At 38.8% G+C, this 23,997-nt stretch overlaps 3 protein-coding genes across 4 annotated transcripts; 1 reads left to right on the top strand and 2 right to left on the bottom strand.

The window, feature by feature from the left end:
- Positions 1-668: 668 nt before the first annotated feature.
- On the bottom strand, positions 669-22,656 carry LOC148735942 (NLR family CARD domain-containing protein 4-like). Of its 2 annotated transcripts, none has more exons than XM_088753974.1 (7): positions 22,372-22,656; positions 15,943-16,668; positions 15,215-15,397; positions 8,604-8,717; positions 7,714-7,776; positions 4,180-6,851; positions 669-805 (listed from the first exon to the last, which is right to left on the bottom strand). In XM_088753974.1, exons 2-7 carry the CDS (start codon positions 16,421-16,423, stop codon positions 689-691), a joined length of 3,630 nt encoding a protein of 1,209 aa, XP_088610100.1. In that variant the 5' UTR covers positions 16,424-16,668; positions 22,372-22,656; the 3' UTR covers positions 669-688. The 2 variants fall into 2 exon arrangements, with proteins under 2 accessions (XP_088610100.1, XP_088610101.1); XM_088753975.1 differs by lacking the exon at positions 669-805 and having other exon boundaries at positions 4,528-4,657; positions 4,827-6,851.
- Positions 10,272-11,919, top strand: LOC148735943 (uncharacterized). The gene is made up of 2 exons (XM_088755722.1): positions 10,272-11,136; positions 11,608-11,919. Exon 1 carries the CDS (start codon positions 10,272-10,274, stop codon positions 10,974-10,976), a length of 705 nt encoding a protein of 234 aa, XP_088611848.1. The 3' UTR covers positions 10,977-11,136; positions 11,608-11,919.
- Positions 11,924-14,716, bottom strand: LOC111345499 (uncharacterized). The gene is made up of 2 exons (XM_022952788.2): positions 14,433-14,716; positions 11,924-14,344 (listed from the first exon to the last, which is right to left on the bottom strand). Exons 1-2 carry the CDS (start codon positions 14,699-14,701, stop codon positions 12,547-12,549), a joined length of 2,067 nt encoding a protein of 688 aa, XP_022808523.2. The 5' UTR covers positions 14,702-14,716; the 3' UTR covers positions 11,924-12,546.
- Positions 22,657-23,997: the final 1,341 nt, after the last annotated feature.

The raw sequence follows: 23,997 nt of genomic DNA, 5'->3' as shown, positions 1-23,997 counted from the left end.
CATCATCATCATCCTCATCATTCCTCATCATCCTCATCCTCATCATCCTCATCCTCGTCATCCTCATCCTCATCATTCCTCATCCTCGTCATCCTCATCCTCATCATTCCTCATCCTCATCATCCTCATCATCCTCATCCTCGTCATCCTCATCCTCATCATTCCTCATCCTCGTCATCCTCATCCTCATCATTCCTCATCCTCATCATCCTCATCATCCTCATTCCTCATCCTCGTCATCCTCATCCTCATCATTCCTCATCCTCGTCATCCTCATCATTCCTCATCATCATCATCCTCATCATCCTCATCCTCGTCATCGTCATCCTCATCCTCATCATTCCTCATCCTCGTCATCCTCATCATTCCTCATCATCATCATCCTCATCATCCTCATCATCCTCATCCTCGTCATCCTCATCCTCATCCTCATCATCATCATCCTCATCCTCATCATCATCATCCTCATCCTCGTCATCCTCATCCTCATCATCCTCATCATCCTCATCCTCATCATTCCTCATCATCATCATCCTCATCATCCTCATCCTCGTCATCCTCATCATCATCCTACTCCTCATCCTCATCATCATCATCCTCATCCTCATCATCCTCATCATCCTCATCCTCATCATTCCTCATCATCATCATCCTCATCATCCTCATCCTCGTCATCCTCATCATCATCCTACTCCTCATCCTCATCATCATCATCTGGCTCTTTTCTGAACCTTATTCCTTTTCTTTTCAGCTTAGCTTTTGTCTGAAGTCGGTGGATGACCCTCCCCATTGAAAATTCCGACTCCTATCACAAGAAAAAAGGCAACAATCTCAACCACAGCACCAATTATGTGTAACACAAACCTTGCATTTTCATGCAAGATGAATATTTAAAACATCTTGCTTTCCCCCGCGTGTATCGGAAAATCACTTTTCCATCGCTGTGGCAAAAAACACCTGTTTCATTAACTATGTGTAACACTTAACTTACATTTTCACACAGATGCTAATTATTTGACGCATTCAAATATATTTGTCTAAAAAGCGAGCAGTGAAAGAGAATATTCACTTTTGAATTCAAATAGCTACAAGCGACTAAAACATTATTTCACAACAGGGGAAATGTTCTCAGATATAAATAACAAACAAGAATGGTCCCTGGCATTTAAAATAAGGAGATACTTTACAGACAAACGATGATTAAATTAAATACTATATTCTTAAAAGGAAAGAAAACTGGCTAATATCTTCTCAAATTGATATAATTCCGCATACAAAGTATTGGTTATCATTCCTTACCCAAGGGGAAATAAAAAATTTCATAATTTTTAACCTTTCACGCGTACACGCGACGGGTTATACTCCTGATCATTTCTCCACTAACAAAACTGTATGTTTTGCACAAAATTATTTTAATCCCTGTCTAGTTACGTAACATCCCAAGGGGCATATGTCAATAAAAGAGAACACGCGCTTCGAAACTTCAGAGGGAACGCTATTTCGTTAATAGTCTCCAGGTACGAACAGAGCAAGAATCGTAACACGAATACAACGTTCGGGAAAGGAATACAGAATTTTACGTACAATTAAAACATTTGCTGTTTGGATTAGTCCAGGGACATTACGGCATAGTGCCTAAAAGCGATTGTAATTTCTCTATTTCAGTTTGACTCTATATGCTTCTAGAGAGGAGTGCAGAAATAAATTCCACATATTTCCCAAGCTGTTGAGGTCTATTACAAGTTTAATACACTGTTACACGACTGAAAGTCAGACAACTCTAGATATTCCTTTTTGATGATCCGGGGTTCTCGTTGTAATGTTTTTCTCAGCTTTACTAGAAGCATAGAGTTTTCCTTTCAATGAAACCGTACTATTCTGACAAAGCTCCACATTTAAAGCAAATGCGAGACACCCAGTAAATAATAATGATAAAAAACAAAACAAAACAAATCAAAAACAACTTAAAGGTTCACAACGGCTTGTGCTCCGCTCAACTAACGCCTCCTAACCTATCATTTCATGCCACACAAGTTAATTGTCTGCTTTTTTTCTTTTTCTTAGATGAGAAGAATAATACAGCATTTCCGTGCAAAACGCCCACACTTCACAGGAAAAGCAAGACGAGCAGCGAATAAGGTAGGCAGATCTTTTATTCTAGTGATGGTAGAAAGAGTTTCACATCAAAAAGTTGTTTACGTTCAGCGATGTCACAGAAACATGTGAAGCAGGGTAAAGTGTAAACAGAATCAACTCTACCGTATGTGGTAAATTCAAGTTTAAAACTTATTTTGTTAGGATTTACGGGAAAACAAGCAGAAATAAACATACGATAGCAAGTTTAACAACTTCATTATCAACAATGTTGTTCTTTGATTTTTCTTCAAAAGCGAGCTTATACGACGCAAGAGACCGATAGGCCCTGATTTTTGAAAGAGTTACAAAACATGAGCATAGGAGCCAAAAGAGAAAAGAATCCAACTGATAAATAAGAATAAGGAAACCATCTAAGAGCGAGTAAATAATAACACAGTGCCGAGTTTGACTAATGGTCGCGTGTCGCGGGTCGCGCCTTTTAAAATGATTTGTTTTGCTTTTTAGTTGTTTATTGGCGGGGTTCTCAAATAAAAACCCAAATAAACACGTCCCAAATAAACAACACAAGGCTAAAAATCTCAAAAATTAAACTCCTGATTACCCAAAGAAATTTTGTCAGAGGAAAATTCTCAGAATTCATCTTTTCTTCTCTCCCTATGTAAGGCGTAGCTACATAAGATTTCTCTTTCAGTATTACGTCAAAAAGAAAGGCCAATCAAATGAACTCACAAAGTTTATCAAAAAATATCACCAAACCTCGTTCCATTACGACAACTTCATGTACTATACTGGACACTACCAACAGGAAACATGTAGTATTCAAGTCTTGAAAGCTAAATTTGTTTCTTTCTTCATTCAATTTCGAAAATATTTTCCCGCAAACCATATCCAAACAAGCAACGATGTAACGGAAACATGGAAAGCAGCGTGAGGTGTATACAGAATCCGTTTCACTGTCTTTCAAATTGATTGTCTTTCAAATTAATTTCTCACGATTATTTAATGGCTGATTGCAAGAGCAAGTTCAGACCAAGACATACGAGATTCACTCAAACAAAATTCATTATTTGCAATGTTGCTCTTTGATTTTCAAAACAAAATAGGGTTATCATGAAGACATAGGAGACCAGGGGGCTCTACAAGCAACTGACAGAATTACTCAACACGGGCAAATAATCCAGAGAAGAAAAGAATCCAACTGATAAATAAGTATAAGGAAACCATTTAAGTCCCAGTAAATTATAACACCGTGCCAGTTTCGATAAAGATGACAATCATTACACCTTCAACTTTTGGTGAACTATTTCCTATCATCGGCACAAACCTTTAAGACCTGAAGATATGACAATAGAATCAACGCGACTTTCACTTTAATAAAAACCAATTCTGATTTTAAAAAAGGAAAAAATCCCTTTTGTCTGCTTATTTATTTTTTTGGGGGTTCACGCTCCCTGGTAGCAAAAGTGAATAAATGCCGGCACAGAATGTAGGGAACAACTTCATCGAATTCAGAGCATGTATGGGTTGAACAATCCTTTCTCGTTAAATAATCAAACCCAAATAAAAGCATCCCACAATAACAACAGAAGCCGAGCAATTTCAAAATTCAAAATTGAGCAGAGTAGTTTGGTCGGAAAAAAATTCTCACAACTCATCTTTTTTTCCTCTCTCAAGTAAGGCGTAACTACACAAGCAAAGCAAAGGTCAATCGAATGAACTCCCAAAGTTTTTAATTATTGTGCAATCAGGAAATATCAAGTCATTTGGAAGTCACTAAATTTAATCTTCGTCATTTTTTTCTTCAAATCATCTTTAAACAAGCTACGCATGAGCCATAAAAGTACTTAACGTGGGTTGGTTACGGTCTCCATCTACAACATTGGCTCCTAACGTCGCAAAATAGAAAAAGAAAATTCTGAAAACAGTAACTGTTCCTGAAGACTGTATTCTTTCTCACGAAAAATAATCTGATTATTGAGTCCAAAGCAAGTTATTGGAAACATTATCAAGTGCTCTGGTGAAGAGCATCTAAACAAAAATTAAATACATAACAACTGAGTGAAACAACAAAAAGGCACTTACATGGTAATCGGTTTTCAAATAAATGTTTCTCTCATTTACTGCTGTATACAACTCTTCAAATTCTGTCCTTGCCATCAGAACACATTCTACGGACAGGTGCGCCAGCTTAGGAACACTGCTAAGATGTTGGACCAGATCCCTGACCCCGCGGCCAAGTGGATTGGAATCTAGATCAAGAGATTTTAGCACTGGTACATACTTTAGTGCATGGGCCAGTGCTGATGCTTCATCTGCACCCATATTTGTATTCGACAGGTCCAGCTCAGTCAGATTGGGTACATTGTTCAGGCTCTTGGCCAGTTCAATAATCCCGTGACCCAGGGCATTGTCGTGTATATTCAGTTCTTCTAACTTGTTTAAGTACTTCAATGAGGCAGCCAGTGCCGCACATTCCTTTTCTCCCATTTTTACATTCCACCACACTAATCCCGTCAACTGTGGCACGTGATGAAGATTCTCAGCCAAATGACTCACACCGCTGTGTAAAGGGTTAAAGGACAGGTTGAGCTCACGCAAATTTGGAGAATGGGGCAGTGACTCGGCGATAAAAGCAGCACACTTTGCTGCTATATTGATGTTCATAAGTATTAAACTGTGGAGATTGTCAGTAAAATTAACTCCGTTAATCGCGCTCTCAATCATTTGACCTTTAAAGGCTTCCTCCTCCTCCTCCCATCTCTGGTCCCGTATGCTAATTTCTCGAGGAGCTGTTACTAAAGGCAACACGTTCTTCAACAGAACAGCATCCTTAAGTGTGTGAACAATAATCGCAACCTTTCTCACCAGTGACAAACAGTGGTTCTCAGTCAAAGGCACATCAATGTTGTTGTTTTCGTTATTTACTAAATTATCCACGGGTGGCTGAGAAGAGCTAACCGGCGCTGATATCAGTTCAGGAAGCAATTCAGAATAAAGAGCCCCACCTACTAATTCAGTTAGATAGACAAAGTTTCTCCCCCCGGATTTTTTGAGGAAAGAGTTCCCAACGAGTAAATCTGCGTACTTTTTTACATCTTTACTTTCTCCAGAGGACGTTAAAACGACCGCGTTGAAGTCTAACATTATTGATAGCACATCATTATGAACAGCTTTAATCTCCAACGAGTCCGGAAAAAATAAATAGTTTGGGAAATTGCTGATATATTTGAAGAAGTGCTCTTCAGCAGGAGTAGACGCGTTTTCATTCTTAAGTATCACAACATGGTTAACACATGAGAGAAATGCAGGATACACGGCTGTTCTGTCTGAGACTGGACAAGAAAACAAACAATTTACACAGAGTACAATAAATTGTTCTTGTTCGTGAGACAAATCATCTACAGAAGGCGTCTTAATGAACTTGTAATTTGTGAGACCTTCTCTCTCTCCGAGATACTGCAGATGATGAAAAACAATGTCGGCAGCTCCTGATGACAACTCACAAACGAAGTTTAGAACTTCAGCCATCTTCCTTGATTTGTCATACGTATCCATTCCTGACAGGCAGGTGACAGTTTCATTCTTTTTCACCTTCAGTTCTTCAACGATGAACTGGGCTGCGAGAAACTCCTGGATGGACTTATGAAGAAAATAAACGATCTTCTCACGGTTCAAAGAGGAACGTTTGGAAACTTGAAAAAAACCGACATGTATTAGCTTCTCGAAGAGATCACCATGTGCACATTTGCTGAATTTCAAGTGAAGACGGTCCTCCAAAAGAGCATCAAATGCAAATTTTCCTATTTTGGAAAGTTCCTCTCGATATTCATCTATGCTTGTACCTGATGCGACGTTGACTGACTCTTTTGTAGCCATGTGATCCAAGAGAGTCTGAATAAATCCTACGTAAATGTTTGCAAGAGATGTGGGTAGCTGATGCTTTTTTTCTTTCCAGAGGAGACACAACATCAACAACAAAAGCGGTATTTCTGCCATCTCCTCGAGGTCCTGCTTCTCCAGGTAGACAAGTAACCCTTCAACGTCCTCCTCATCAGCAAGAATCTTTCTTGCAAACTGTTCTTTTTGTTTCCTGCTATCGAACCCGTTCAGTTCAAACTGAGCATGACTTGGCATTCTTAGTTCATCCTCTTTCACTGGTCGCGTTGTGATCATTACACAACAGTCTCTCAGCTGACTGCCTCTCCAAATCTGGTGAACTGGGGATGACTTTCCACCGCTGTACTCGTCATATCCGTCCAATATGAGAAGCACTTTCTCCTGGTTCTGACGGACATATTCATACAAGTTATTGACTGCTTTTGGGTCATCAGCAGACAACAGTTCAGCGGTTGTCAACATGGCGCAGAGATCCGGAATATCACAAACGTCTCGCAACTTGATTAACAGTAAAAGGGAAAACTTTCTGAGGATCTCCTTTTTGCCATCTGCCCAATCCACAGCTAGTTTCTGAGTGAAAGTAGACTTTCCTATTCCAGGTCTTCCATACACTAGAATTCGTCTACGGATGGCACGATGTTCGTCGCCTTCAAATACTTTACTGCTGCCTCCTAACCTTTTCTTCGTTGTCCCGTTAGGCTTTCTGTGGTCTTGTAAAAGCGTTAACTGTATGTAAATATCATTAATGTGTACCGTGTTGTCTGGGTCCCACGGTGTTATTTTCACCTGACACATGGTTTTGTAAAATGCCCTTAACTGATTCTGGCACCATTCCAAAAATTTCATTGCGGACGAGTCTGTCGACAAAAAAGAAATCGGCTTTATGGAAGGGAAAACTGACCTTGCTAAAGCTACTCTTTAATTCTGAGGGTAAACATTCAGACCTTCACTCTCGATCTGCCCAATACGGTGTTTCTTACTTAGAGGGGTGACGGGGGGGTGGCTCCATGTACAGCCTTTTCTCGGGAGCAGTCTTTGATCCCCTCATAGAGAGAAGAAGCGCGGGCTCAGTTTACAAACAGCGGCTAATAATCTAGGCTATGGTTGGTTCCACTACACAAAGATCTTACTAAGAGAAAATCAATGAATAAATGGGGTGAGTTTCTAAAGACAACGTAGAACTGCGTGGTGGGGGTAACAAGGTAATCTGGTTTTAAAAACTGAGTTGATAATTTAAATTAGGCATCCCAGACAGTTTAAAAGCAGACGTTTCGGGCTCTGACGAAAGACTAACGCTGAAAACGTCAGCTTTTTAACTCTTTACGGTGGCCAGTTTACAATATCAACTCAGTTAGGAAAATTATTGTTTTGTTCTGTGACAAGTGAAATTACTTATTCCACAACTTTTTTTTAAGAAAAACATCTAGGAAAAAGTTTAATATAGTTTTTACTGTTATTAGCGCTATTCATACATACACTTATATTTCCTTTTCTTTACGACTTGTATTTTGTTACTTAACTTTGTTTTATAAATTTAGTTTGAGGGCCACTAGTTATTCGGTTGAAGCACTGTCCCGTGTTACCCTCGTTAAATAAAGTTGATTGATTGATTGAAATCTCAATATAACTATGTAACACTTGGAATTCTCCAGTCTGAAAGTCAGAATCAGAATGCAGATTCTGAAGAAGTTATAAAATGAAGTCATAAGTGACAAATACCTTCAAGGTTTGAGCGCTTTATGCTCTGGACCAGTGACTCGCTTGACCACCTCCTTTTTCTACCTTAAAAACATAAGAAAATTATTCAAGCAAGGGAGACAACGAGGCTGGTATTTGATCAATTTCAATAATCGCAAGCAACACTTGCAAGTAATATAGATCTAGTAAAAAAATCAGTGTATTACTGAAAGACTAAGAAAATTGTGAACACAAGAAATTTCAATGAAATGCCATTACGTTTCAAATAAAAAAGCGAATCAGGCGAAAGAAAGTTAAACTGCAAACAGCGACGCTAATTACTTTCGTTTAAAGGAAGATATTATCCTCTTGTTATGAATCACTTTGCGGAATCGAACCCCAGACCTTCGGATTCTGCACTGTAAAAGCTCTTCCACCGAGCAGGCGGAGCACTTTATGGTGAGTTTCACAGCAATAAGAAAAAAAGAAACAGTTTCTCGCTGCATCTGTCTATTCAAATACAAACCTGTTGTTTTGGCGGAGGAAGCATGTTGCTGATAAAAAAGCTGGGCACAAGAACAGAACGACTCTAAAGGAACTTCTTTACTCATTGTTGAGTGTTGTCCACCATTGAAATTTAAAGAAAACAAAGCCAAAAATACATATTTACATAGCTACATAGCGTTTGAGACAGAACATGTCACCACAAATACGTAGTTTAAACTGCCATAATTCGAATACTGAGTCTTAACCTCGATTGCAAAGGTCTTTCCTCAAATCAATGTCTCTTTTGAAGTTATGCAACTGCAGATCCACGTGAGGAATCCTCCCTACCTCTGCCTAAAAAAATTCAACATTTTTAAAATGTTGAATTTTAAAACTGCAGTCTATACTTTAATTGGGCTCAAAAGACTGTTCATTTAAATATATACCTGTTGTTATGGCAGACGAAGCATGTTGCTGATGGGAAGACTGGGCACTAGAACAGGATGGCTCCACCGGAACTTCTTTACTCACTGCTGAATGCTGTCTGTCAGTTGAAAAATCTTCAACAACATAAACCCAAACAGACAGCAGTTAGACAACCTCATGGGGTTTATGACAGAGCATGGCACTTTATGGAGTTTAAACCACCATAATTGGAACACTATGTCCTCACCTTATTTGCTAAGGGACCGGTCATAAAGTAGAGGGGGGGGGGTGGGCTATGAAAAATTGGGGTTGGGTCACTAGTTTTTAACACGTTAAAAGGGTGGGTCAGGGGGGAAAATGCACTGCCTTAGGGGTGAGTCGTGTTAAATAATTCACATATCACCACAAACGTTAGTAGAATCTGCTTTTTCATAATATATCTACTTTTCCACCTTAATCCAACTTTATATAACAACAGGAATTCACATATATATTTTGTTTCCATTTATGTTCAGTCTTCAATCTACAGAGTAGTCAGGAAAGGTTTTAAAGTACAAATCTCGAACACTAATTAGCTTTACTGGTTGTTCAGAAACCTTTACTTTATATATCATTTCAAACATCCTGTTACACAGCTTCTCCTATAAATCATCTTTTAATAGTCATCCTCACCACTACCATCACCCTCAGAACCATCATCATCATCCTCCCCCTCCTTCTCATTATCATCATCATCATCATCACTATCATCATCACTATCATCTATAACACGCAATACAACTTGTGACACATTTGCCCTCATTGTTTCAATAGCATCCACTGTAAATTGAGCTTTACTTATTAATAGTTTTAGCCAGCGACCTTCTCTCTTTTTTAAGCAGTTAAGGCCTATCACGCTACAATGATTAGAGGTTATCATATCACCATAAGATGACAGTGACTGATTGCGGAGAACTCTCTCTCACAATGTTCCCCATGTAGCTATCCACATTACTAATTTTAGTTGTGGGGTGGGTCAATAGGTTTTTCTGTGCCACTCGAGGGATGGGCCGTTCCAATTTTGTCAAATAACTCGGGGGGTGGGCCACTGAAAACCAGTACTTTTAAAAAAAAATTCATAGCCCACCTCCGCCCCCTTTACTTTATGACCGGTCCCTAAGCTATTTTCTCAAACGTATGTGGGTGGAAGATTTCTACAAATCCGAGTCTACGAGAGGAATTTATGACATGCGTGTGATCCTTCCTACCCCTGCCTAAAAATTAAACAGAGAAGCACCACCCAATAATTGGGTGGTGCTTCTCTGAGAGTCTCGACGGACATACTGAAACTTTGTTGACAACGACGGTGGCTCAAGTGATTTACTTACAATACTTTAAGACTTTACCGTCGCTTTCTTAGCGATGATCATCTGGTTTTATCAACTGACTTGACAATGTAAATTAGCCACCGTATAGACCTTATTCATAAATGGCCGCCGCGCGGGAACGGACTGGTTTCGAATGCATGAAAGCGAGGCTTGGTAGGCCAGAAAATTCTTGGAGAGCACATTTGTGACCGTTTAATTTCTCAAATAATATTGTTGAAGTAGTCTAAAGGTTTTGAGGATATTGGCAGGAAAAATATTTCTTAGTCACTAAACGGGATATCCCTGAGTTAAAGAAAGATTTCCGCGTGAAGAGCCTTAGAGATGCCGACAAATTGCTGTGTCCCGCTCTGTAGGAAGAAGGACAAGCGGGACAAGGAGACGGGTGGAAAAATTTCTTTTTTCCGTTTTCCAGAGGAGGAAAACCTAAAAAAGCGATGGCTTCATGCTATAAGAAGAGATATCGGAGCGAATTTTTCCTTAAATGGGGCAACTAGAGTTTGTTCCAGGCATTTCAGGAAAGAAGATTTGCAGAGAAGTCTTAGTGGAAAAGTTAGCCCCACACCAGGAGCTGTGCCGAGTCAATTCGTGTGGAAGCGAAGTTCGCCTCGTAAACGAGCACCACCGACACCACGCTGTACGGCTACAACAGTGATAAAAAAAAAAGCGCTTGAAGTTAGGGAGGCTGTGGATTCTTCCACCGAATGCAGCGAAATTATCAGTGAGCATGCTACATCAACAAATATGGCGGACTTAACAGTGGAAATGGAAAACACAACACAGGAGCGTGAGTGCAGCACTGATTTTGTCAAGAAATCAGAAAAAGATTCATGCATAGCTGAGCTTAAGGACAAAGTTGCCGCAGCACTAACGAATAATGAAGAACTGGAGAAAGTGGTTTCAAAACTTAAAGAAAAAGTTGTGGATCTTGAGCGGAAATACGAGAAATGTGAGGAGCGGTTGTTTTCCTTTAAAAACATCGCCTCAAATGACTCACTAGTAGCATTTTACACCGGCTTTCCAAACTAACAAACAATGATGGTCCTGTACGAATTTTTGGATCCTGGTGAGCAGGGTGAGAATATTAACTATTGGCTGTCTGGAAAAGGTTTTGATAGCACCCCCAAGTCTGTGAAAAAAGGAAGACCACGGATCTTAAAACCAGTGGACGAGTTCCTTCTCACTTTGTGTAGGTTGAGGCAAGGTTTTGCTGAGTTGCATTTAGCCCAATTATTTAATATTTCTCAGCCAACTGTTAGTCGCATCTTTATCTCCTGGATAAACTTTTTGTATTTAAAACTTGGCCATATTAATATCTGGCCATCCAGAGAACTAGTTAATGAGACAACGCCTGATGATTTCAAGGCAAAGTATCCTACCACAAGGGTAATCATTGACTGCACAGAGGTGCGCTGTGAAATGCCTAGTAGCCTCCTTTTAAATAGTGAGCTCTTTAGTTCACATAAGAACCATACCACTTTAAAGGCATTAGTGGGGATTTCACCTAAAGGGGGTTTCACATTTATTGGGCAGCTGTATACTGGAAGCATATCTGACAGGGAAATTGTAGAGCGGAGTGGCTTTTTGAATCTTCCCTTTTCGAAAGGAGACACTGTGATGGCTGACAAAGGCTTCACCATTGATGATATTCTTCCCCTAGGAGTCTCCTTAAACATCCCCCCTTTCTTGGGAATGTCTGAGCAGATGTCAGCCGAAGATGTGATTGCAACACAAGAAATTGCTAGCTTGCGAATCCATGTTGAGAGGGCCATTAACAAGGTGAAGAATTTTTGCATATTTGATGGGGTTATTCCATTCACCTATTTTGGGGTAGTAAATCAAATGTGGTGTGTGTGTGCAATGTTGTGCAATATGCATGATCCCCTCATCAGTGCTTGACCTATTAACATAAACTTAATAAATACCCCTCGTTGTTAATAAAAATAAAATTTGTGCTGTTTTTCCTATGCAAGAGATTGGTGTAAACACAACATGTATTTTAATGCCTTTCAACACTTGTATATGTTGTAGTTCAGTTTTATCCTTGGTTCAAATTTTATTTTCCTTTGTTTCCAACTCATTATCATACATAAACATGACTGAGAACAAAGGAAAATAAAATTTGAACCAAGTATAAAATTGAACTACAACATATACATTTCATTTCTTAAGTCCACATAACTTCTTCTTTCAAATTTGTTCCTATTCAATAGTTTAAGGACATTACTTGAGCAAAATTTTTCTGATCATATTTTGTGAGGAAATTTGAACTGTAACTCTTTCCAACCAATCAAGCTCTAATAAAATATTATTATAACAAATTCACCTTCTTAGGTTTATAAGAATATATATACTGGTAGTTGTCATAAATATTTACAGCTGAGAGATTCTATCAAACACGAGTCTACCTTTGAAGATCACTCACTTTCACAATTGAGATTATAAGAAGTTTAGCTGGTAATCACTGTCGTAATTGATTGGAGCTTGCAAGTCAGCTGATCTTTGATACAAAATGTGAATATTGGCAAGTTGTATCAAAGTTAGGTGTATGTGAAATACATCAATACATAATTATTCAACTTTTCATTCAAGCAACTATTTACATTGTATATACAGCACTGAAAGAAGTAGAAGTGGTAGTTAAGCATCTTGCAAACTCACTTGCTGCAATTTTAATAAAATGGGTAAAGTAATATGTGCGCAGCTTTTGCTTCAGAGTTTCCCAGTAAGCAGCATCAAAGGGAATTCTTTCCACCGAAATTCCCTTTTTCGTGTAGACAATGAAGTCACACCATCTTGCCCCACTCACACCCATTTGGCCTTGCACTTGAGTATAGTAAGCATGATTCTTTTTCAGTTTGCATTGTCCATCGACAGCTGCACAAAAGAATTTTGGGTCTTGACAGGCTTCTAGTGGAGTGACTTGAAATTTTGTTTCAGGACACTTCACTTCAGCAAGTCCAAAATGATCATAGCATCCAAAATCTACAACCCTGCCATCTGGTGAGCACCCAAGAAAAGGCATATCCAGGGAAACAACAAAACCACTCTTGAGAACCTTAACAGGTGTCTTTCGTGCAAGCATGATTTTCTCATATTCCTGGAGAGCAACCGGTTCATATTTTATACCATGCTCAACATACCTTGAGGTAAATGCTTTCGGATTGATGAGATCCATTGCAAACTTATCATGATTCCTTTGTCTTTTTGAAATGAGGTCAAACTTTGAAGCAGTGAATCTAAGCTTTCGCTCTTTCTTCCACTGTTCTGACAATGTTTGACCTCTTGTGGCTCCTTCAATCTTGTTTATCATGTTTTCATCAACAACAAGGGAACTAACAAGTGTCTCTTCAGAATGACTGAGGTTGTCAGGCCTGACAAAATCACTGCCTGAGTTTAACGGGAACCTGGGATAGGTTAACTCTGCTTCATCCATGTCAGCTCTTGGAATAGAAGAAATGTCAAATGTAGCCACAAAGTTTGCTTCAGTAAGAGTCAAGTGGTAGCTGCAAAGTGAGCCAATTTGGCTTTCACCAAATTTGGTCATAACACAACTTTTGGGAGTGGAATCATCTTTTGCCAGAACTGCTAAACCCATTTGTGGATTTATATTTTGAAGGGCTTTTTTCAGGTTAATTTCTGCTTGGACGTCATGCACAGGGTTTGACCTTGCATCATACAGTAAGCACTTCAATCCTTCTCTCCTTTTGGTATCATCTAACCGTGTTTTTGAAATGGTAACTTCCATTACCGGTTGAGCAGATATTTTGTCCCCACGACCCTTCTTGTGCCATCTTTGAAGCTGGGATGTGCTGGCGAGATCCGGTTGTTCATCATCCTCCTGGCACAGATCTTCTGTGCTCTTGCTGTCAAATAAACTAAACTTGCACGCTTTAAACATTAAAGCAAGAATGTGGTTACAATATCCCACTTTGCCAGCTTTGCATGAACAGTTGGCATGTATGACTTGACCTGAGACAATGCACATGGCAAAACGAAGATCATGTGGAGCTTCACTTTTCCTGAAACTGTGATAGCAATTCGCTTTCAAATAAAAATACCTTTGATCACTGTTCGCCTCAATTTCCTTTAGGTATTCGTCCTTCAGAAATGTTTTTGCCTTCTTTAAATTAGTTGGAATTGAGTGGTGCTCGGCATTTGCAACTCGCTTTCCAGAATTTGCCACGTGCTGGTTCATTTCGGCTCTTGTGAAACACGGCATCCTTTCAAGCGACTTTCCCCATCCATCGCTCGGGTATTTCACACTTGAGGTGACAGGAGAGACATAATCGTTTGGTAGTAAACTCGAAAACCTTGCCTTCCTTTTCGTGTAAATTTTATCTCCATCAGGGTCAACCAGCATTTTATCCCTTCCATTTTCAACATAGTCTTGGACTCTGCAATATAATAAAGCAATAATTCTCAACTGCACGTTTTCGTAAACTCTAAACTCCATGTGATATCACTCACGAACTTAGCTCTCACCGTTTTACGAGCTGTGCTTTCGTCTTAAGACCCTTGAGTGAATCGCCACGACATCTCAACCAAAACTTTAGCTCGTCATTTTTCAGTGAAGAAGGATTTCTACCAGCTAAGGAAGCTCCAGGAATATCGTCTTCTGTGAGTATCACGCGCACAGTTCCATCAGAAGATCTGTGAGAAGCCATTGTGGTTTTGTTTTGATCTGTGAACCTTGGCCTACCAAGCCTCGCTTTCATGCATTCGAAACCAGGCCGTTTCCGCGCGGCGGCCATTTATGAATAAGGTCTATAGAGTTCCTAAATCCTACGTTCTGAGTGTATGCGATCGCATAGATGAATGTGGGTTGGATGTGGCTAATATAATGAGGGTGGGGTTGGGTGGGAAAGTTTCTAGTTGTCTAATGGGGGTCAGAGGCCTTCTCTTCCTGAGCGGAAATTCTTTCAAAAAGTTTGAAGCATCTCACGGTAAATCTTGAGCAGATTCAAAACCTGTAGATAGTTTAGAACTCCTCTATAGCTTTTGCTAACTGAGTACAATATCCATAAACAAAGCAAGCGAAAATTGCTGACAAACATGTAACATTTCTGATTCAAGAGCTGTTCTCATTGATCAGTGCATGGTCATAGGTCATTAATCATGTTTTTAACTCAGTTTGGGTGAAGGCTTTAGTAATTCGGTTCCAGCACATTTATTGAAAACAAAACTAAACCGCATACAAGACCAGCTAGTGACTGCATGCAAATATACTGTAAAGCTAAAACAAAAGGTAAAGCTGATCTGTTTACCTCTGTAATGTGGCCAATCTTCAAAGATACTGCAGTCATTAAGAATGCTGAACACAAGAGAAGCTGCTGTTACACTTGCACATGTTTTCCACTTTTCCTCTGTTTCAGTTCCATCTGCATACCTTGAAATGCCCTTGACGACAACCCACTCCATTTTCAGATCATGTGCTGCACTATAAACTCCTAAGACATGAAATATCAAACTTTCATAAACAAAACAACAAATTTGCTCCACCATCTATTGATTCTAACCTCTCCTTTTGTTACCTTTGTTATCAAAGGTTGGTAAGGGACTTAAGACACAATCTGGAAAGTCTCCTTGTATACTAGCTATAAAGTTAGTTCCTCTTGAATGAGCTTCTCCCAGTTCCCATACCATTGGGGCACTAAAACTGCATTCTTACTTCCTCTACCTGTATTAGTATCAGTATCAGTAGCCATCTACACGGCCTGGGTATAGAGCCACACATTAGAGAGTACACTGTCCCATCCAAGACTACGACACAATGACTTTATAGTGAGGACTTTCCCCCAGACCTCTTGATCTGAAGTCCGGCATGCTAACAATCAAGCCCGAGTATCTCTAGTCACAAGCAGGAACACTTACCTACCATGAAAGCTATTATTATAAAAGTGTAAATTCTATCTCCCAGTATACAAGTCTAACTGTATCTCTTAGAACAGACTTTTCTGTTACCGCGGTTCCCTATAGGATAAAGATGCCTTACCCTCTCCTTCTGTTTCAATTGCAATTGCTTCAGGAAAGGACTCCACAAGTTCATTTTGTCGCCACTCAGCTTGTACAATCTCAGGGCCACTCAAAACCTCACCACAGTGGACTTCAACTTTTCTTTCTTTCGGATTTTCTAGGGGTGCATTCCAACCATAACCTGCACATTTGATGAGTTCAGCCATGTCTCTGCTGACAGGAGTTGTGACCCCACAAAATTTCTTGCCAACCTTTGTAGCCTTCTGATGGGAATAGGTTGTGAGCTTTTCTGATAGAACCACATCCCCCAGATTTGTTGTTTCCTGATTCATACCACTACAGTGGCCCACAGAAAAGACAGCTTTTGGTCTCAGCTGAGTGACAGCATTTTTTACTACAGTCAAAGAACCACCAGGAGCTTTAGAGCCCTCTGAGCATCTCATCAAAGCAACTTTCAGTTTTAACATCTTGATCTTTACCAATGCTGCCAAAGTATACATGACCAAGCCCTTTGCAATAGCTTCTGAATGGATCAATAATGTAATAGTAGCAACTTAAGAACTCACAGTCCTTCACTGTTAACAACAGAATATCAATTGGGAGTTGAACATCTTTCCAAAGTTTAAAATTCTGGGTTAGTCCATTTCTCTCTGGAAGATTTATATTGATCTTTGGTGGGTCACCACAAATGTTCATTAAAGTACTCTCTTCAGTTCTCGCAGTTTCTGACATGGTCAATCAACTTCTGGGAAAAAAAGAAATAAAGAATAACATCCTGCCTATTTAATCAATGTTAAATTAATGCACCTGTAAAAGTTCATTAATTTAAAGTCACTTGAAGGATAACAAAAGAAAATCTATGGCTCCTACAAGTCAAATCTACACAACACAAAATGGGAAGAAACAGAACCAGCACCAAATTCCTACTTTTTGATGATGCTTCCAGTTCCCTTTTGTACAGAAAAATGTGTGAAGAACTGAAGCTCTTAACAATTAAGAGAGAGTTGCTCTTAAACTCAGTATTCAAAGAAAGTGGATTGTCAATAGGTTTATTTCTGTCAGGATATAGTGTGTTGAGCTGGGGGAGGGTGCAACTCAAAAACAGGATGCACCAAGTAATGAGTGATGACTTATAGAAGACACTCGCCAAGATAAAGAAGAAAGATCACATGACCAAAGTTGAAGACCCTATCAACTGGATGAGCGATGCAGTGTAATGTAAGGAAAGAGGTGTAATGGCAAGATGTGTGTGTGGATAGCTAGATCCACGGGAATTGAAGAAACGTGTAAAAGTACCAAAACTTTGCTTTCAAACTATAATCATTTTGATAATTTCACATCAAGACTCGGAAAGTGACAGGTTCCAGCAAGAGAAACTCGATGAAGACCCAAGTAATCTAACAATGTAACATGTGTCATTTTGCAAACTAGTGTGGTTCAAATTACCTTCTGGAATATTCAGTGCACAGAACTCACTCAAAAGCATTTTGATGAAATCATCAAAGGACTGGAGGGAATGGCTCCAAAAGCTGACAACTTGTAAAAAGCCTGTTGGCACTCATGAAGAGGGTTTAAAAAATTGTCAAAAGCAAATTCAATGAAAAGAAAAAGAAAAGCAAACAAGGACAAATTCATCTTTAAGAAGCAGAACCTCAATACTGCAGACACATCCTGACTTGTGAAGGTACCCTTACTGGCTACCAGATCTTGCCAAAGTCAAGTTGCCATTAAGTCACCTAAGTAGAAACTTACATTCTAAAATTGCTTGGAATGATCAACTACCTGGGCAGGTTTGTCCCAGATAGTTTTTTCTGACAAATTATGTCAGAATCTCCAACGAGCCTAATGTAAGAAAAGCATTCAACCAATTGAGCACACTTCTCAAGTCCATGAAGAAACCTTTCACAAATGGAGAAAGGTGGCTTCTGAGCTGCCCCTACTCTGCTATGCTGATAAAGAAGTAAAAGTTGAAAAGCCAGTGTGAGCTGGGGGCAGTTTTACTTCAAGATAGTAGAACTGTGGCTTTACAGAGTTGAACAATGACTCAAACAGAGAGGAGATACACACAGATAGAGAATGAATGCCTTGTATCAGTGTTTGGCTACAGAAGAATCTACCTCTATGGGTTTCTCCTCCATGCATAAGAAAAGATTACTGCCATTACAGAAAATAAGCATAGAACAATTTACAAGAATAGAACTCAGACATTCATCAGTGATTCCCTGTCTAGATCTCAAACAAAAAATAGGGAGAAGTATGATAATTATGAAGTCTTCTTGTCCAAAAAAGAAGAAATGCTCATGGTAGAGAATGTAGTTAGAGATTCAAATAGTTTTCATTATGTATGACAATTAAAGCAATGCTTCAGAGAGTAACCAGAGCAAATGTTTAGGATGTTGATCACATGACCTTATCAGATATAAAAACCAATGGATTGGCCAAGGCTAAGACACAATTACCTCCTAATGTTCAGAACTTTTAACCTTAAACAGAGATGAAGTACCAGCTGTCCAAGATGGAGTAAAATACAAGTGAACCAAACCTCTGTGCTCAGAGATTCAATAAAAGATTCCCTCTACTAATTTGGATGAAGAAGGATAAGTTAGACAAGCAACAGTCACCCTATCCTAGCCACTGATTCACAAAGACATCAAAAATACCCAGTCAGCACCTTTTCAGGATGCCTAGAAACTAAACCAATATAACAACCTTAAAAGACCATACAAAGTCAACCTGCCCAAAAGAAGATGGCAAATAGTCAGCATTTAATTCTTCAGGGGAAAGAAAGATTTTATAGGAATATTATAGACAGTATGAACAAATATTATCATGTGGAAAAAAGTGACCAATTAACCGCTGCTGAGACATTACAATCCTACAAATAAGGATGACATTTACTGAGCAAGGAATTCCAAACAAACTGATTTCAGAATATGGACCCCAATTAATACACCATTATGAAATTCAAACAATTTGCAGCAAGCTGAACTTTCATGATCATAAAAAATCGTGCACCACTTTTGAAGTAATATTGGTATAACAGAGGTTGCAATAAGGTAAGCAAAAGATTGTAAAGATGAGCCAACACCGATTGATCGGTATTTTGGAAACAAGGAATAGTCCTAGTTAAGTGAGTTAGCTTCATCAAATGAAAAGCTAAAACCCAAAACAACAAGAACAATTCTGCTTGTTAAGCCTGTGCTACTACTAGAACAACAAGTGATTCTGATCTCAAGCATTATTAGAGCTTCAATAGAGAGGAAGCAGCAGGTCAAATGATATCATGATAAGGAAAAAGCGTGCTTTTAATTTACCTGTGGTCCATATGAACTGGTGTCATGATAGTTTTATCTTTCATCATTTCCGCACGCACGCTGACTCTATCTATGTTACCTAATTTTTAATATTTTAAAAGTATGTTACCATTTTTACATAATTTTTAAATTTGTAAATGAATATGTAATTCAACCTTCGGTTGCAATGTTTTTCACATAAACTATCTATCTATCTATCTATCTATCCAATGATATGATAGTGAGGACAAGCTGTTGCTGCCTCTCTTCTGCAGGATTACAGTCGTTAATCTCAACCAACTCCAAGCTAGGTGAATTAAGGAAGCCAATTGTGCATGCATGATCAAGAGAGAAATTAACAAGTCATATAAAATCAAGGCAGATGAGGATGAGTGCTGAAGAAAACAGGAGCACATTTGCAAAACAACAGAACTGCAAATGCCTGAGGAGAGTGATTTTAGAGTCCATGTTGAAGATCCCCATGAAACCAGCAAAACAGTTGAATAGCAGCTTGCTGAGGCACACCAGTAATGAAGCAAAGCCTGTGACTAGTAAAGCATTTGGCAAAGTCAACATGACAAAAACAAAATCTGACACAAAGAAAGTGATAGGCAACAAAAATTCCCACAAAATCCTAGATAAAAAGCCTTTGTGATTTCTAAATAGAACTTTTGATATCAGTTTGGATTTGTTTTTAAATGTAAATTGCCTTTGCACCAAGTTGTGTCATTGTTTACCTTATCATACATGTACATTATAATCATGTGAATACTTATTTCTATAACTATAACATGTAATCATAAAACCTGTCTGCATAGAGGTGTGTGTATTCCTATAATTATGTATAATGTGTAAGACGAGCTAAAATCAAGAAGTTGCGGTTATCAGTTGATAAGCTGCCAATAAAGCTGTGTTTTGGGCTACAAGTAATGTACTAAGATAGAATAAATATATGAAAATCATATATTTTGAACTGCGGTATTTGATACGTATGATGGACGATCCTCGCAGTAGATAGCGCTATTTGAGCAATAGCGGAATTCAGACCTGAAAAAAATCAGGCCTGTACGGGACTCGAACCACTGACCTCTGCGATACTAGTGCAGCGCTCTAACCAATTGAGCTAACAAGCCAACTGAGAGCAGGCCGTCAAGTTGATTCGTAATGAACCCGTGAAAGTGATAAATAAGATAGAATAAATATATGAAAATCATATATTTTGAACTGCGGTATTTGATACGTATGATGGACGATCCTCGCAGTAGATAGCGCTATTTGAGCAATAGCGAAATTCAGACCTGAAAAAAATCAGACCTGTACGGGACTCGAACCACTGACCTCTGCGATACTAGTGCAGCGCTCTAACCAATTGAGCTAATAAGCCAACTGAGAGCAGGCCGTTAAGTTGATTCGTAATGAACCCGTGAAAGTGATAAATAAGATAGAATAAATATATGAAAATCATATATTTTGAACTGCGGTATTTGATACGTATGATGGACGATCCTCGCAGTAGATAGCGCTAGTTGAGCAATAGCGAAATTCAGACCTGAAAAAAATCAGGCCTGTACGGGACTCGAACCACTGACCTCTGCGATACTAGTGCAGCGCTCTAACCAATTGAGCTAACAAGCCAACTGAGAGCAGGCCGTTAAGTTGATTCCTAATGAACCCGTGAAAGTGATAAATAAGATAGAATAAATATATGAAAATCATATATTTTGAACTGCGGTATTTGATACGTATGATGGACGATCCTCGCAGTAGATAGCGCTATTTGAGCAATAGCGAAATTCAGACCTGAAAAAAATCAGGCCTGTACGGGACTCGAACCACTGACCTCTGCGATACTAGTGCAGCGCTCTAACCAATTGAGCTAACAAGCCAACTGAGAGCAGGCCGTTAAGTTGATTCCTAATGAACCCGTGAAGGTGATAAATAAGATAGAATAAATATATGAAAATCATATATTTTGAACTGCGGTATTTGATACGTATGATGGACGATCCTCGCAGTAGATAGCGCTATTTGAGCAATAGCGAAATTCAGACCTGAAAAAAATCAGGCCTGTACGGGACTCGAACCACTGACCTCTGCGATACTAGTGCAGCGCTCTAACCAATTGAGCTAACAAGCCAACTGAGAGCAGGCCGTTAAGTTGATTCGTAATGAACCCGTGAAAGTGATAAATAAGATAGAATAAATATATGAAAATCATATATTTCGAGTCCAGTACAGGCCTGATTTTTTTCAGGTCTGAATTTCGCTATTGCTCAAATAGCGCTATCTACTGCGAGGATCGTCCATCATACGTATCAAATACCGCAGTTCAAAATATATGATTTTAATATATTTATTCTATCTTATTTATCACTTTCACGGGTTCATTACGAATCAACTTAACGGCCTGCTCTCAGTTGGCTTGTTAGCTCAATTGGTTAGAGCGCTGCACTAGTATCGCAGAGGTCAGTGGTTCGAGTCCCGTACAGGCCTGATTTTTTTCAGGTCTGAATTTCGCTATTGCTCAAATAGCGCTATCTACTGCGAGGATCGTCCATCATACGTATCAAATACCGCAGTTCAAAATATATGATTTTCATATATTTATTCTATCTTATTTATCACTTTCACGGGTTCATTACGAATCAACTTAACGGCCTGCTCTCAGTTGGCTTGTTAGCTCAATTGGTTAGAGCGCTGCACTAGTATCGCAGAGGTCAGTGGTTCGAGTCCCGTACAGGCCTGATTTTTTTCAGGTCTGAATTTCGCTATTGCTCAAATAGCGCTATCTACTGCGAGGATCGTCCATCATACGTAAGTAATGTACTACTACACGTACATAATTACATATTGACCCTTTAAACCCTACGAGTGATCAGCATCTACTTTCTCCTTACAGTAATACAGCTGAGTCATTCATTAAGATCATGAGAATGTAGGAAATGATGACCAACCCAGAGAACTTTGATTGGAAAACAAATTCTCCTTGCCAGTACCAAAAGAAATGTAAAGAGAAGAGTGTAAAGAATATGAATACTGATGTTAGGGTGGAAAGGGTTCAAACACTTTTAGAAAAAAATTACAAGCACAGTTGAATTGGGTCGATTTTTTCATTCCATGTACACGTGCATTGATGTCAATAGATTAACACTCACCCTTCAAGTTGCTTCTCCTGTGATATGATAACAGCAGTTGTATTAAAGTCTCGAGTACTTGTTTTTGCTGAATTGAATCAATAATACCATCCACCAGATAAACCACTACCCAGTAGATTGTGCGGTTGATTGTGTTCACACCAATCTACTGGGCGGTGATAAATCTGGTGGACAGCAATGAAATTCAACAAGCTGTGGGAAAAGTAACTGTTTTGTCTGTGTACTTAGGTGTCATAAAGCCTGCCACTGTTAGATTATGGTACTCAACTGGAATCCGAATATTCTGGAACTTAGCTGTAAGGAGGCAAAACACATATGGATCAACAAATCAATCTGAAGTGACTACAGTATATACATAAATGCCCACACAATTGAAAAAAAATTGATTTAAGTTCTTCATCTGACATGAGATGAGGCTGAATGAAATTTAGGCAAGGATAAAATCGAGGCACACTGGTCAGAGGGGGTCATGCCGTAGGGGCACCCCTTTGCAATAGCAGGGTCAAGTGGTGCTAAGTACGTTTTGAGATTGCCGTGGATCTCGACATGAGCTGCTTGTTGTGTTCCCACCCTCCCTCCTCTGGTAGGTATAAACAATTCCACTGACTTGTCAGTATGACTGGAGCCAGGGGGGTGGACCGAGGTTGTGTCACCATGGTAACCTCCCTGCTGTAGGCAGTCATCGCGACTGCCACAGTGCTACGGTACCTTCCTCCAAGCTCATCAGTGCCAATGAGTTAAATTTTAAGTGTACTTGAATTTTGGATGCAAAATCAAAAACAGGCTTCTACCTCGGTTGTCATAAACTAGAGATAGTGAGTGGAACATAAACTCAAGAACCAATAAAAAACATAAGTATAAACTTAAAAAATGAATACAGTAATGAAGATGGTCAAAACTTACTCAGTATTCACAGAAATGTCTACACAGGGTTGTCTCTCGCAGTCTGGGTGTTTTTCAGTGGATCTCTGTTTATAAAAGTTAATCACAACAAAAAATGATTGCCATATTAGACGTGTATACATCAAATCTACCTAACCTAAATACACTGTATGACTGTGAAATATATAATATAAAATAATTCTGTAACGATAAAATGGACAAATACAGTATAAAGGAACAGGTCTCAGAGTGCAACCAACAGAGTCACAGTGTGACTAATCACTTTTTTTCTGTTTTCATAATTACCATCTTCCTCAATCATGTTTACAATAACAATATTTAATTAGCTATCCAACTGCTAATGACTAGGTTTTCATTAAATAATGGTTAGTTCACAAAGCTGTAGATTAATTACAAGAAGTAAAATATTTTTTAACAATCACATGTTTACATGCACAATTACTAAAATATATCATAAACAACAAATTAAAAAACTAACTCAAATCATAGAAACAGTTCACAAAGGTACATAAATAATAAAGATAAATTACTGTACCAAATCAAATTTAAATACTCGTTGTTAAAAAGATTTGCTTTCTCAAACATTCTTCATATAATTATATTTAATTCAATTTTGTACATTCACTTTTATTGTTAGATTTAAAAGAAATATGCTTTTCAGTGTGATATTTAGTTAATAAGGTTATTTGAAGTGGTTCGCACATGGTTTTGTTTCTTTCTATA

Source organism: Stylophora pistillata, chromosome 3, assembly GCF_964205215.1.
Source record: "Stylophora pistillata chromosome 3, jaStyPist1.2, whole genome shotgun sequence".
NCBI classification, from domain to species: Eukaryota; Metazoa; Cnidaria; class Anthozoa; order Scleractinia; family Pocilloporidae; genus Stylophora; species Stylophora pistillata.
This window is presented reverse-complemented; position numbering and strand designations above follow the sequence as displayed.

Excerpts from the sequence above, each read along its gene's own strand:
- LOC148735943 (XM_088755722.1), top strand. The coding sequence starts at position 10,272 with ATGCCGACAAATTGCTGTGTCCCGCTCTGTAGGAAGAAGGACAAGCGG.
- LOC111345499 (XM_022952788.2), bottom strand. The coding sequence starts at position 14,701 with ATGGCCGCCGCGCGGAAACGGCCTGGTTTCGAATGCATGAAAGCGAGG. Across the intron at positions 14,345-14,432 it reads AAAGCACAGCTCGTAAAACG|AGTCCAAGACTATGTTGAAA; the intron begins GTGAGAGCTAAG and ends ATTATATTGCAG.
- LOC148735942 (XM_088753974.1), bottom strand. The coding sequence starts at position 16,423 with ATGTATACTTTGGCAGCATTGGTAAAGATCAAGATGTTAAAACTGAAA. Across the intron at positions 15,398-15,942 it reads AATTGAAACAGAAGGAGAGG|GAGTTTATAGTGCAGCACAT; the intron begins GTAAGGCATCTT and ends TTCATGTCTTAG. Across the intron at positions 6,852-7,713 it reads AAAGCGCTCAAACCTTGAAG|ACTCGTCCGCAATGAAATTT; the intron begins GTATTTGTCACT and ends TTTTGTCGACAG.